We start from the raw sequence: 14,099 nt of genomic DNA on the forward strand, positions 1-14,099 counted from the left end.
CAGTCCAGAACATACAAAGAACAAACCAGATGATTGAGGAACTGTGAAAAAGGGAGAGAGTTTTTGGTGTGAGTGGGGTGAAAAGAGCTGTACAGGAGATAGCTGTGTGAATCTGTGAGTTCGTAATAGAGGTAGAGAGTTGTGGATGGTTAATAAATTTATGTCTAGAAACAGAAGAGTGGTGGAAGATCTGTTAACTGTATATTTGAGGGACGGGTAAGAGTTAGTGAATTGATGCAGGAAGTGCTCTAGCTGGTCATTAGAGCATGTAGCAGCACCGACGCAGTCATCGATGCATCACTTGTAGAGGTCAGGGACAAAGCTAGTATAGGAAGCAAAGAAGCATTCTTATACCCAGCAGACAAAAATATTGGCATAGCTAGGCCCCATCCTGGTGCACATGGCGACTCCACTAACCTGCTGATGATGATGATGATGATATCCGGTCAGTTGGATCCGACTCTCGGCGATTCTATAGGCCATCTCTTGCCACGCTTTCTGGTCTTGGACTTTCTCTTTCAGCTGTTCCATGCCTAAGCCAGTGTCTGTTTTGATGGCGTCGAGCCACCGCGTTCTTTGACCATTCCAAGCATCATTGCTTTATCCAATGAATCTGATCGCATTACGTGACCAAAATAAGTGAGCCAGAGTCTGGTGATCTTTCCCTCGAGCGAAATTTCTGGCTTGATTCGCTCCAGAACCTCTTTATTGGTGACCCTTGCTGTCCATGGTATCCATAACAGTCTTCTCCAGCACCATAGCTCGAAAGCATCCATCCTCTTTCGGTCAGCTAATAAACCTGCTGATAAAAAAGGTTATTAAATGAGAATGCATTGAGAACCAATTCTGCAAGATGCACTAGAGTTTGGGTGGATGGATCAAGCATTGTGCGTTTGTCTAGCATGCGCCCAAGGGCTTTAAGACCGTCATTGTGGGGAATGATGGTGTAGAGAGACACGATATCCATGGTAAAAGTGTAGCATTCTGGACCCTGAAATTGAAAATCATTGAAAAGTTGGAGGGCATGGTTAGTATCCTCGATATATGAAGGAAGCATTTGAACCAAAGGTCTCATAAGGCTGTCGAGAAAAGCAGAGATGAGTGTGGTCAGACAATTGCATCCTCAGACAATGGGGCATCCATGGGTGTCGGGTTTGTGGATTTTGGGAAGGAGATAGAATTGGAATACCTGGGGATGTTCGGCGATGAGATGGTTCGCCTCTTGTGGGAGCTCCTGGTTGCTGATAAGAAGAGAGATGGTAGATACTACTTCCTTCTGGTAGTCAGTGGTAGGATCCTGTTGGAGAGGACGGTAGGTAGAAGTATCGGTTAATTGGAGGCTTCCTTAATGTACAGGTCTTTTTTGCCACACCACAACAGTAAGGAATATGCAATTTCTGGTTTAACGTTTAAAGTTTTTTTTAAATTTTGAATATACTACTATTTGGATAGTAAATAGTAAAAAGTAAGACTTAGAAACTGATGTACAGTAAAACCTTGGTATTTCTCGAGAGCTAGGTAGATTGTGGGTTTCCTGAATGGTGAATTTGCAATTATGGAATTTAAAACCTTATGGAAAAAATAAGGTATGATTCCATGGCTCACCAAATAAACATTTGGTCTTTTTACAATCATGTACCTGCTTCACAACAGGAAATATCTAAAATATTGCTCTAATATTAGTAATATAACAATAAATTAATTTTCTAGAAATAAGGTGGAAACTAGAAAAGCATTGGTCTTCCGGCATGGACCTGGTAATTCATAGCTTCTGGGAACCTTCAGAGTAAATCTTCCTCATAAGGATTAAAGCAGTAATTCATCTTGTGATACCAGGCTAGTGTTTTAGATGAGCTCCATATTCAGTAGCAGAGAAACTAAACCTAAGTGAAATCACAGTTATTGCTTCCTTATATGCAACAGAGCAGTTGAGTGGTTGCAGAAAATGCCTCTTACTATAGCTAGTTTTTTTATATTACCTGGTGGTTTCAGATCTTCATTGTCACTATGCAAATTAATATTAAGTTTGGTGAACATGTTTAGGGTTATTGCTATGCAAGATTTGCATTATTCAAGTACATTACCTGATTATGAAGTCCGGTCTTTCCTTCTCGGATTCCCCAAAGTGCCTTTTTAAAGTGTATATCATTTTAGAAGCTGGCCGTTATCCATGTCCAGTAATTCATGGAGTTTACAGTATATGGAGAGTCCACTCTATAATGTATAATTTACTTATTGTATAGGAAAAAGTTGTAGTTTGATTAAACTGAATTCTAACAAGTTCCATCTATACATTGCAGATTATTGTTGTTTTGTTTGCCACTGGATGCATTTGATGAAGTCACATATTATAAAGAAAAAAAAAACAATGGTATCGCTCAAGATACGTCTACGTGAGACTAAACAAAGGAACTTTGGAAAGAGTTTTCAGATGCTCAAAGAGGAAAAAAAAGAGGATATATGATTTTCCTCAAAACAGTGTATTACAAAAAGAGAACGATGACATTACCCCTTCCACAACAAAACTGGAGAACCTATTGTAAACTGTTTTTCAGTAGTATAAAAAAAAAACCTGAATATTTGTTCTGAAGCTCACATCTTCCTTTCTATAGGAATGACAACATTTCTTTTGAGTTTAGCATTAGCAAAATCTACCTGTTTCTCTTTGCTATATTACCTTATATTTTTACATTTTATTCATGTAGAGTTACATGGATTGGTGTTGACACCCTGTATTTAAAGCAGGGTTGTCCATTAATTTATGTATTTAGTCAACAGGATTGTCGGGGACATCCATTTCTTTTATGAATGCTCATTTGGCCTTAGCAAATAATAAAGATGTAGAACAAATTCTAGATGGAGGGCACCTGTATACTGTATGTCAAAAACTGTATATTGTCGGCCAGGGGAATCCAGTCATGGTCATGGAGGGCCAATGGCTGCATGAATCTTTCCACATCTTAATCACCTGCATTGACCTTATTATAGGCTTAACAAATCCAACTTAACAACTTGTGTCAGCTCTTCAGACACTGATGATTGAAAGACACCTACAAAACCTGCAGCCACATCAAACCTTCAGGATCAGAATTGGAAACTGGCAGGCTTAAAACACCTAATATACAGTACTTTAATTTGAGGGGTAGTTACATTTTGACTTAACCACACTGCGCTGATGCTAACCTTTATTTTGCGTGCACATCCTGATCCCACAGATGGATAAATAAGGCATGCAACAAACCATAGCTTGCATTTTTGTCATCTTTCACAGAGCTCTGCTATACAGTATATTTTGGATAAATCAGCAATAATAACAAGAATAATGAAAGACAAAATGAATTTATTCAGTGCCTCAGGGAAATTGCACAGCACATATAGGTTACGAAACAAGTCCACAGGTTATAATTGGGTCTGACTTGGTATATTATCAGTAGCACTACAACAGTCAGTCTTAGTCAAGGAAAGAAAAAAAAATAAAAGGGAATAACACAAAATGTCTTCAAAAATACACTGTTTTTTTTTTTTATTCTTCACAGCAGTGGCTAAAATGAACATAGCACCGAGTTAAAACTGCTTAAAAATGCTGTCGAAAAACAAAAATTAAAAAGCATGTTTGAAGATCTGTAACAGTAGCTAGATCTCCCTTCCATCGAATGCTGGACAAGCTCAGAATGTGCTTCTAGAATTCAGTTATCAAAGATTGAATATGTTAATAATTGATGCAGGTGCAAATGAATGATTAAAAAAATTGAATTTCAGTTGTGGTCCAGGGTCTACTAGGATGCACTATATACTCTTGCTGTAAAAGTACATACACTATACTAACATATGAAATCTTAAACATGAGATATTAACACTTAGATCTTAACATATCTACTCTCTAATACATAATTACACCATTTTTGTCAAAATATTTTTTGTACAAAAATCCTTTTGGGTAATACAGACATTTTAAGTACAACCATAATACAAATTCTCCTTAGTCTCTGCTCAAATCTTCTAATGCACATTCACTATTAAACATTTTCATGACCTAATACATTTGTTTTAGTTTTTCAAGCTCTGGTAAAAAAAACACACATCAATGACAGAATGTTCAAAAGATATTCTAAAAGGTGTCTTAAAATTAGGCATTGCCTTATTATAGAAAAACAATTTCCAATTTCTCTGTTTTTCAATATTTCAGTTTCGAAATAAATATTTTCCTCTTTCTAAAAATACTCTAAAGGGATTTCAAACCCTTGATGTCCCATAGTCACTGCATGGAAAAAACAAGGAAAATGGTGTTATACAAAAAATATATATAGCTACAGATGGTTAAATATTCCAAATAAAAACGTTTTTGTTTAAAAAAGGAACAACAACAGCAACAACTTAATAACAAACATTCCATATACAAAACTGAAACTGTTACACATGAACATTGCCAAAGTTAGCTTTTTCTTCCCTCCCTTGGTTTATTCTCCTCAGAAGTACAGTATGTGCCAATGCCCGAAGAAGATCGAACACTTTTTTTTATTAGACCCATCTCTTTGGCATTACAGAGGGGAGGAGAAGACAACTGCTCAGTGAGGCAAGTGTGACAGACCCACTGGGTGGGAGCCTGTGCTTTGCCAGCTGTATAATGCTTGGCAAGGGAAGCAGTGATTTTATTTTTTGGACTGTGTGATGTAGCTGTTCTCAATGCACAGGACTACGAAGGAGTTGGAGCAGCTCTGGGGTCTCTGCTGAAGGAGCTGCCCAGACTCCAATGAGGAGGCGAAGCCAGTCACCGCACGATCCTCTGTCCTCCACGTCTCACAGTAATTGTCCGTTAGCCGATGGCCCTTGCTGTTTGAGCCATGCCAGACCATCTTTTGGGGCCTTGAAGTGACACAGAAAAAGGAGGTCAGTGCTATTGGGCTCTGGGTTTTAACAGAATGTCCATAAGCATTTACACTGAAAGCATGACACATGGGGAATTTAGTGCCACAAGGCCCAAATGATAATTTGTGAGCTATGAAGTGTTCTGTCATACAAGTTGCACACATGCTTGTTTCAAAGATAGTAAAGGAGCAATCAATCTTCCTAAACAGCCAGAAATGGTTAAACAAAACAGGTTCTTTAATGTTGGCATACCACTTTAAAAGTGTACTTATTACCAAATTACAGAGTGTCTGAAATAGGTAGGAACATCTTACTCCCAAACAGGACTCTGTAATCCCATGCTATTCTCACTACAATGTTATTAATGAACTCAGTAATTAGGTCAGTTTCTCATAAGTATTAAATAGAGACAATCAGAGGTTTGTGTGGCATAACTTGCCTAGGGAATGACAGCCTAACAGGAAGGCTCACTTTCGCAAGGCTGAAGATAGGGTGGCAGGAGGGGTGTGAAAAGCACAGAGGAAGTACAGGATATATACAGTATATACTGTACACATAGGAGAGCAGAAGTGGGCAAGATTAGGATCTCACCCCCCAAATTACTGTTTATCAACTTCAATTAAACAGTATAATAAAAAAGTATGAAATATGAAAAATGTTACAAAATCAGGAGTATCACTTTTGTTATCAGGCTAATCCAACTGCTCTGTAAAATTTACAAATAAAAATTCAAAAATGAAAAAGGGAATGGCCATCTAAAAACAGCCATAAGCATACTCAAATGACAGCAAGCTGGTTTGATACAGTATAACTCACCAATGACTGTCTCTGAGAATATCTCTGCCATCGAAGGAGTAGATTGGTGCATTGGGTTTCATCTGACCATCTGACCCACTGAACAAGGACTCCCAGCTATCAAACATCACTTGATCCTGGAGAGGAGAAAGACCACACTAGCTATAAGCATTAAGATAGAAAAGGACAGCAAGAGCGTTATGGAGTCAAATGATTTCTAAACTTACTACTAGAATTAATAGATTAATGTTTGTCAGTATGATTTCTAGTTTACTACATATCTTAGAATATTCAACATTTTTAAAATCCAGCACCACGGTGTATTAGAATAGCAAAACAATGTTCATCTGTTTTTGAAAGGGCTCTTATTTTAATATGACAGTGCTCTCTACTGAATCTACTTATGATGGCTTGCAAAAGTATTCAGAACCTTGCACAGTTGTCATATTTCAAAGCTTTCAGTCATGACACGCTGAAGGAACAATTATTGGGTTATATACAGTACACGACTTGCACACTTTCAAATAAAAAAATAGACTTAAAGTAATGATTACATAAGTATTAAAACCATTTCAGGGGTTTTAAGAACACAGAATTACCTTAATGAGCCACACAATTAGTTGTGTGCCACAACAGTTGTTCTGTTTTAATATTTCAAAATATAATATTTTAAAGTTATAAATATTTCAAAAGGTGCTGTAGTCAGATGAGACCAAACTGTACCCTTTTGGTCTAAATGCCAAGCTTTACTTTTGGCACAGCCCTAACAAGCACATCTCCCAGTTCAGACCCTTCCCACAATCCTCAGCAAGAACTAGTAAGCTTGTTACGATTGGAGGGAAAAGGGATGGAGAAAATACAGGCAAATACTGGAGAAAAAGAACTCAGCCTGCTTAAGTCTTAAAACTGGGACAAAACTCCATCTTGCAGCTGGACAATGATCCAGTGCTACACTGGTGTGACTTAAGAAGAAGAATGTGAATGTTCTTGAGTTGCCCAGTCACATTCCTGACTTGAATTGAGACTCCGTGAGCAGACTTGAAAACAGCAGCAAATAAGTGATTACCAAGCAACATGAGAGAGCTTAAGTAAATCTGTCAATAAGAATGGACAAAAATTGCACCTAGTTGGTATACAATGTTAGTACTCACCCAAAATGACCTGGGATTGTAATTAGTGCCAAAGGTACTTCCACAAGATATTGAGGTCACAGGTCTGAATACTTAATACAATCATAAGAGTTCATTTTTTTCTCTTTAGTTTTTGATATTTACTGTAACTTATCATAAACTTAGAAGTCCTTATGTTTGTGCATTCAGGTTTTGAATAAAATATTTCTCAAAATGTGACACTATACAAAGGATCTGAATAAGACTGCTATGCACTGTGTGTGTATATATATACTATAGGTACAATGTCAGACAGAACATGAAAAAATCTTTATATAAACCTGTTCTAGTACAGACTGCAGAATGTGCTCCTCCAATAATACAGAAGGAAGTAATCTATAGGGTTTTTTTCTCGTGATAACTCCAGAGACGGGGCACTGTTTAAACTTGAAACTTCGCAAGATTGACCTGCAAGTACAAACTGTTTTTAACAGTTTGACATTTAAGAAATCAGTGCTTCCTTTTTCTGTGGGTTTGCTTGTGAACTGCACTAATACTGTTTCGGATCTCAAGCAAAAGTCAAAGTCAAGTTCAAAGTCATAAAATATTCTGATAAAATATTTTGGGGAAGCACTTATCCAATGAAGTACAAAGCAAACAAATATGGTGTGCCTTAAACCTGAACACGGTCACAGAAAGGCTGAAGTTCCCACCCTGAGGTTGACAATGGGGAGAGTGTTCCTGTCTGCACGCCGCACTATGCTGTAAAGATCCTGCAGTTTGGAAGAGAGGAAGGCCCGGAATGTGCCACTCAGCCCCACAGCGCGGGCCTGCTGGAAGCACAGGAAGTCTGCTCCTCGGATGCCACGCATGTTGCCAACTTGTGGAGAGTTGAGGGCGATCAGATGGAGCTAGAGGAAGAGAAAAGGAGTAGATTACTACAACTGAGTCAACACTGACATCTCCTTTATATAAAAAAAGGCTTCAACATATTGCTTCAAATCAATACCACTGATTGAGGGAGAATTTGATCTAGAAACTATTTCTGCATTTAATAATGAATTCGCTCAGAAAGGCCTCATTCATTGAGTCCCAGCCATGACCCCGCAGGCTTTTCAGGTAAGGCAAAATCCTAAATAATATTAATTCTAGGAAATAAAAACAATAAGCCTAGGACACAAAGGCAGTTTAGACCAGTTACAACACTGACTCCGTTGAGTCTGTGATAAATCAGGGACAGCAAAGTCAGTGTGCATTCAACTCCTCTACTCTACTCTCTACTGTATGGCTGTCCAAGAATGGAAATTGTCCATAAAAAATCTAGCTTTTATTTAATTTGGGTATCCTCAGTGCTGTTGATAGGACACATGATCATAATTGATAGCATTATTACCTGTAAAATACACAATAAGTATTAAAGCAAGGAAAAGATTATTTTCATTCCACACATCTTTTGTAAAACCATGATACTGCAGCAGACACTCACTGCGGGTCCGGAGGTGTGGGTGTGGAGATTGGAAGGAGCGTTCTCAGGTTGGCTGGGTCTATGTGGAGATGAGATGGGGTACCGGGTGTCTGGCTGTAACGGGTATCTATTTTCTGGAACAACAGGTGTCCTCCTTGATGGCTCTCGCTCGGGAGGGCTGGGGAAGTGTATATAGGTCTGGTCAGGTTGGCGTGGTGGAGGGTGCACAACAGGGATGTCTACAGGAGGGTTGACCTGGGAAAAGCGCTCAGCTCCATTGTCCACAGAACGATCTTGGGACCAGTGGACAACAGGAGGCTGGACAGCAGCCACCTCATTGTCCTGCTGAAAGAAGAAAGAGAAACGTAAGTAACCATACACATGAATCAAGCACCTAACAAGATTTACATTGTTTAAAACCACAGCTCATCACTCTATGATTTGTGCTTTACTGACACCATGATCAAACAGATGTCAACATCCACTTCAATTTTTATTTGGTATGTACACATTCCAGGCAGGTCTTGTTTTTCATTCCCAATGTCTCTGCACTCTTAAAACTCCAGCTGACACCTGTTCAAAACATTTGTGAATAACACCAGCTGAGAAGGCTTTAAAATTGCAATGGATTTATGGGTTTTTGTCAGTGCATCACGTAGCTTTAAAAAATATCCGGTATTAATATTTAATTTCCAAGTACAGGGCACAAAGTTCATGTGCAGTAAAAGAAAACAGCATTTTTAAACATGTGAAAAGTTACAATTAGTGTAATGGCATGCTGATACAGAGCTCTTAGAATTACTCCATTTAATTGTATTCACAATTTATTAGTCATTTAAATTCATGATTTGTTCTTCAAATGTTGCACTCTAGTTTGCACGCAATTTTTACATGCTATTTTTATATGAAACAATATGACTTTTTTTCACTTGAGATATACTGTATATTGTAATGACTTCCAAATCAGGTATTGTGTTTTTAAAGGAGAGAAGCCAAAGGAAAGAAATGATAGAACTCAACTATGAAATATAAGGTATCATTTTAAGGTTCCATTAGAACATAAATTGTTATCTGCACAAAAGTCACACTATAGCTATATTCTATTTACTGTACCAGTTATAACAACACAGTACACCATGACTAGGAGATGCTTAGATGTCCAATTTAAGGTAATTAAATGTAGAATATTTTACATCAGACAAACTGCAGAAAGAATGTACTTACCCCATGTGTAAAGAAGTGGCTGTAGTCACCAAGCTAAAATAAAACAGGAAAATCTTTTAATTCTAAACACATTCTAATAACTTTATAGCCTCATTCATTAATAGTATAAAAGGGAAAGTGACATTTATGCGATTAATAAAATGTGCATTGCAAGCCAGATAATTATGCTAAAACAAGAAATACTTGTAAAGAATAAAAGTAATGGTCTTTTTAGAGGACATGCCATCAAAAATATTTTACCAAAACTTGGCGAAATCCATCCCTGACTCTGATGTACAGGTCTGCCTTGTCGAGGATGAAGATGAGACTGCCTTCTGACAGTCTGCGAGCTGTACGAATCATCGTTTCATATGATCTCAAAACAGTCACCTATTCAGAAATTAGATAAAACATGAATAACTGAAATGTTGAAATAAAATCCCTTTTAAGATTTTACCAATCATGTATAAATAATTTATAAACCCCTCTACATCTACTCCTCATGCCTCATAGTTTTCACTTATCTTTTAGATCAATGAATTGCTTTAAACCACTTATTCACATTAGAAAATGTCTTACTTTTATCAATGCTCATACAAACTGGATTTATTCTTTTCATATATTTTCTCATGCCTCCAAGTCATTAAAATGCTCGTGGATGTTCTTAGTTTTAATCATTTTTTACTTAACAGATCCGTTGCAGCACCAGTTTTTGGAATTTTCATTTCACCTTTATATTTGATGGCATTTGATTTTCACAACTGAAACATTTGCTTTAACATCAAGAAATTGTTTCTCCAGGCTGTTCTCCACTTACCCCAGAGGACGATCCTGGAGAACCAGGAGGGCCAGGAGGTCCTGGAGGGCCCGGGATACTGATAGCTGATGAAGAAAAGAGTTAAAATTATTTCTAATAAGGATTTATGTATTATTACCGATTATTATTAATAATAATTAAGGTGATGGTGATGATAGAAAAGTTAACGTGCTTTAACTCTATCACTGAAATCACTGAACTATAATATTCCAAGAACACCCAGAAGATGTCTGCTCCCAGAACTCACGGTGTCTGGCTGCCCCAGGTAGTGATGGGGTTCCTGGGGGTCCAGGGGGGCCTGGTGGACCTGGAGATCCTGGACGGCCATCATAACCAATCCCTGGGGCCCCGGGTGGGCCCTGCGGACCAGGGGGACCTCTGATAGAGTCACCCTTAGGACCCTGAGAAGAAAAGAAAATATCCACAAAATGTTTAACTGAGAGCTTAGAATGCAAGAAATGATTTCACCTTAGTCAGTGAACCTTGCTATTAATGATGATGGTCCTGACAATCATAATGCACAAAACCAAAAGTTCTTGCGACCATATGAGTATTTGATTTAGTGATGCCTTTCTCCATCAACTCGTATGTTTCTAGTTTCAGTGATTGCTTTTACAACTAATTTTGATCAGAGTTATGGATCGACAACAGTACATTAAGAATCTAGTGCTGTACGTAACACAATGTGTTTGGATTTTTAACTCCTTCACATCAGCAGCTACAGGGGGTGGACAAAATAATGGAAAAACCTAGTGAAAAAGGACTCATATTTTGAAGGAAATCACAATTAAAAAGGATTGTATACATGTTTCATATGAATATCTAATTACCAATGTGTTTCCACTATAAAAGGTGTCTTAAAATCAACACTTTAATATGTGAGTTTTTAAAGAAACATGAGACAGATTTTGAAACAGGTCCAGTCATTACTCTGCATTGCAGACTTATGGCCAAGGAATATAATGCCATTTTAGGTGAGCAGCTACATCCTATGGTGCAAACTCTGTTTCCTCAAGACATTCCCATATAACAAGATGATAATGCCCCCATACACACTTCTAAACAGATTTGAGAGTGGTTTCATGAACACCAGGATGAAGTCAAACACCTTCCATAGCCTCCCCAATCACCAGATCTAAACATCATTGAACCTTTATCGGAAGTTCTGGATCAGAGTGTGGAGTGTCCACTTCCTTCACCTCTTAAAGAATTGGAGGTTTTCCTTCTTGAAGAATGGTCATCGGAACCCACTATATATACAGTAGTTCTAAGGCAACTAAGTTCAGCTAAGTAAGAGGCAATGCAAATGTGTTTTGACCACTTGCCTTTTTTAATCCACCAATTTTGAGATTTACAGCGATGAGCAAAGCTTTATTTGTTTTTGAAACTCCTGATGCACTGGAAACAGGATTTACTGTGATCACATCAGTAGTGACTATGAAGGAATTCGCCTTCTTACCTTACCTCTTAATAATACTAAAATACATCACAAGTTCAGCTAAGTTGGCAGTTAGTGAACATGCAATTAAAATAAGTAAAGAAAGTTATTTTTATGGTTGTATCCAGTGTATTGTTAATTTATAGCACCCTAGAAGTACATTTAAAAAAAATCTGTCCCATCACAGCAAATAGTTTGCTTCAGTTTGATTCAGTGTGTCTTGAGGAAAGGATGGGATGGTATCCACTCTTTTGACTCTTACTGGAAGTCCAGGGCTGCCTGGTGGCCCTGGAGGTCCCTGCAGTCCACCATACCGGGGATCATAATAACCTCCAGCTGGTTCTCCCTTCTCTCCCTTCAGCCCAGGGTCCCCTCGTTCACCTTTCATCTCCGCCTGTGAAGACACAGCTCCCGGTCAGTGCGTGTTCCTGACATTCCTTCTGTTTTCCCCAACCTATCAGAACATTTGCTGCACTACTATATTTCCTAAAACAAGTTTTTTTTTAAACAGCTTTACAATCTATTAAATCCAAAACAAATATTTTCATCAAGTAATTACTGTAAAACAGTTTGTTACTTCTAGTGTCATACGAGCAACATAAGCTTTATTTTATGTTGGGATTCAAATTTAGGAAATATTTATGGCAATTTCAAATGATAAGAGACTTTTAGAATAGTTATAAATATAAAAATATACCCAATGTGCACTGAAAGGGGTTAGGCAAATAGTTTATTATTCATACCCTATATTAATATATGAACAGATACATATTTAGATAAACGAGGAAAAAATACATTGCTTACTTACTCTTAACGCATAAATATCAAAGTCAGAGCTGAAACCTAAGATGAAATAATAAAATAACGTCATTTCATAGAAGCAACAATTGTAATATATAAAAAAGAACAAGAAGAGGTTAATTCCATGTAGCAACGTGAAAAGAAAAATACAGTGTTTCAACTGTGAAGCTTTCTTCATCTGAAGCATAGTACAACATGTTTCATTTTGCTTTTCATGGTATAACGTGAGATCAATGTGAACTTGTTCCTTTGCAGCTTGCATGGCTCTCTACTATAACTTACAAATCTGACATTAAAAAAAGGTCTTTAAATCTTTTTAAAGCATTCCAGCTTCATTAGGAATGTCAATCTGACTCCTAAACCAGGAATTCCCAATTCAGAGTGCAGGTTCAGTTCTTGTTCTCAGATGCTGCTGTTCAAACCTGTCTCTCCATACACACAACAGATGAATGACACACACACACAACACAACACAACACACAAGTGTTGGGTGGGTTTAATCAGCTAGGGTACCCTTGACTTTTGACAAAAAACAAAAAACGATAGCTCCTGCTACTTGCTGGAAACCTGCAGGCTTGAAGTGATGGTAGTGACAGAGACAGTGCTCCACCCATCAATGCTAATTCATGATGTGTCAAAATATACTGTAAATGGCTCTCACAGGATCTGGGCTTCATTTTTCCAGTTCAGTCACAGCAATACATTTACAGCTTAAATGCCTGGAAATTCCATGTTGGGTGGGTATGTAATTTTAAAAAAAATGATCTGAAAAAGAATATCACTAATATCGTGTAGTAGTAAATAACATGTAAAACTTCTTATTGAGACTACACCTCATTTTCCAAAGGCAAAAACTATTCTCTTTTGTTTTTTGGGGGGATACACAAACTGGACTAAAAGTTGTACCCATATATACCAAGGTAGATGCAGGGAATGTTGCATTAAATTTGTCTTTGCCACTGTCCGATATTAAGGCTATCAACATTTAAGAGCCAATAAAAGCCGAGTTGAAATTCTAAATCAAGGCTGTATTAAAAAGAGTCAAACTGCTCATCAGCACACAACATACTCTGAAAGGTAGAATAAAAGGTAGGAACTTAGAATAAGACAAAGATGGATCCAAAGACCAGTAGCTCCTCATTCCTAACATATCTGGGACTATTAAGTATTTATTTAGTATCCTAAATGTAATCCAACAGCGATTCACCAACTACTTTTCTAAGCCTGAAAAAGATATTACCATCAACATCCACATTCACATCATCATTTATTCTGTTATGAACTGTAGGTTTAGTAAAACAAAGTTGTTTTTTTACCTGGTACACCAGGTGCCCCTGGATATCCACGATCCCCCTTCTCTCCCTTTATTTCTATGACAATCATAGAAAGAAAACATCATTCAATTTTAAGAACCTCAGGTATTTTTATACCTGAAGATGGATAAGATTCTGTACAGTCACTACCTCTTGCTAATCTCTCTGACATTAACGAGAACTTTGGCAGAAACACCAACTACCGGTACAGTAGTACAGTGCCATTCGGATTGAGGTACCTAGAACTCCCCCGACACAGACTAAAACAAAGGTGCACCTACTGTACTTAATC

General features: G+C 37.7%; 1 protein-coding gene across 3 annotated transcripts in view; it reads right to left on the bottom strand.

The window, feature by feature from the left end:
• Positions 1–3,323: 3,323 nt before the first annotated feature.
• col18a1b (collagen type XVIII alpha 1 chain b) overlaps positions 3,324–14,099 on the bottom strand; it is a 138,818-nt gene continuing 128,042 nt past the window's right edge. For 2 of the 3 annotated variants that reach the window (XM_088930048.1, XM_088930046.1), the window contains 11 exons: positions 13,811–13,864; positions 12,502–12,536; positions 11,956–12,087; positions 10,503–10,656; positions 10,256–10,320; positions 9,700–9,828; positions 9,460–9,492; positions 8,257–8,580; positions 7,484–7,681; positions 5,683–5,798; positions 3,324–4,863 (listed from right to left, as the gene is read on the bottom strand). In XM_088930048.1, the coding sequence (XP_088786174.1) occupies positions 4,650–4,863; positions 5,683–5,798; positions 7,484–7,681; positions 8,257–8,580; positions 9,460–9,492; positions 9,700–9,828; positions 10,256–10,320; positions 10,503–10,656; positions 11,956–12,087; positions 12,502–12,536; positions 13,811–13,864 (1,454 nt within the window). In that variant the 3' untranslated portion in view covers positions 3,324–4,649. The remainder of the gene's footprint in view (positions 4,864–5,682; positions 5,799–7,483; positions 7,682–8,256; positions 8,581–9,459; positions 9,493–9,699; positions 9,829–10,255; positions 10,321–10,502; positions 10,657–11,955; positions 12,088–12,501; positions 12,537–13,810; positions 13,865–14,099) is intronic. The other variant, XM_088930047.1, reaches the window with a different exon arrangement.

Source organism: Atractosteus spatula, chromosome 13 (assembly GCF_055471065.1).
Source record: "Atractosteus spatula isolate fAtrSpa1 chromosome 13, fAtrSpa1.hap1, whole genome shotgun sequence".
Lineage (NCBI taxonomy): Eukaryota > Metazoa > Chordata > Actinopteri > Semionotiformes > Lepisosteidae > Atractosteus > Atractosteus spatula.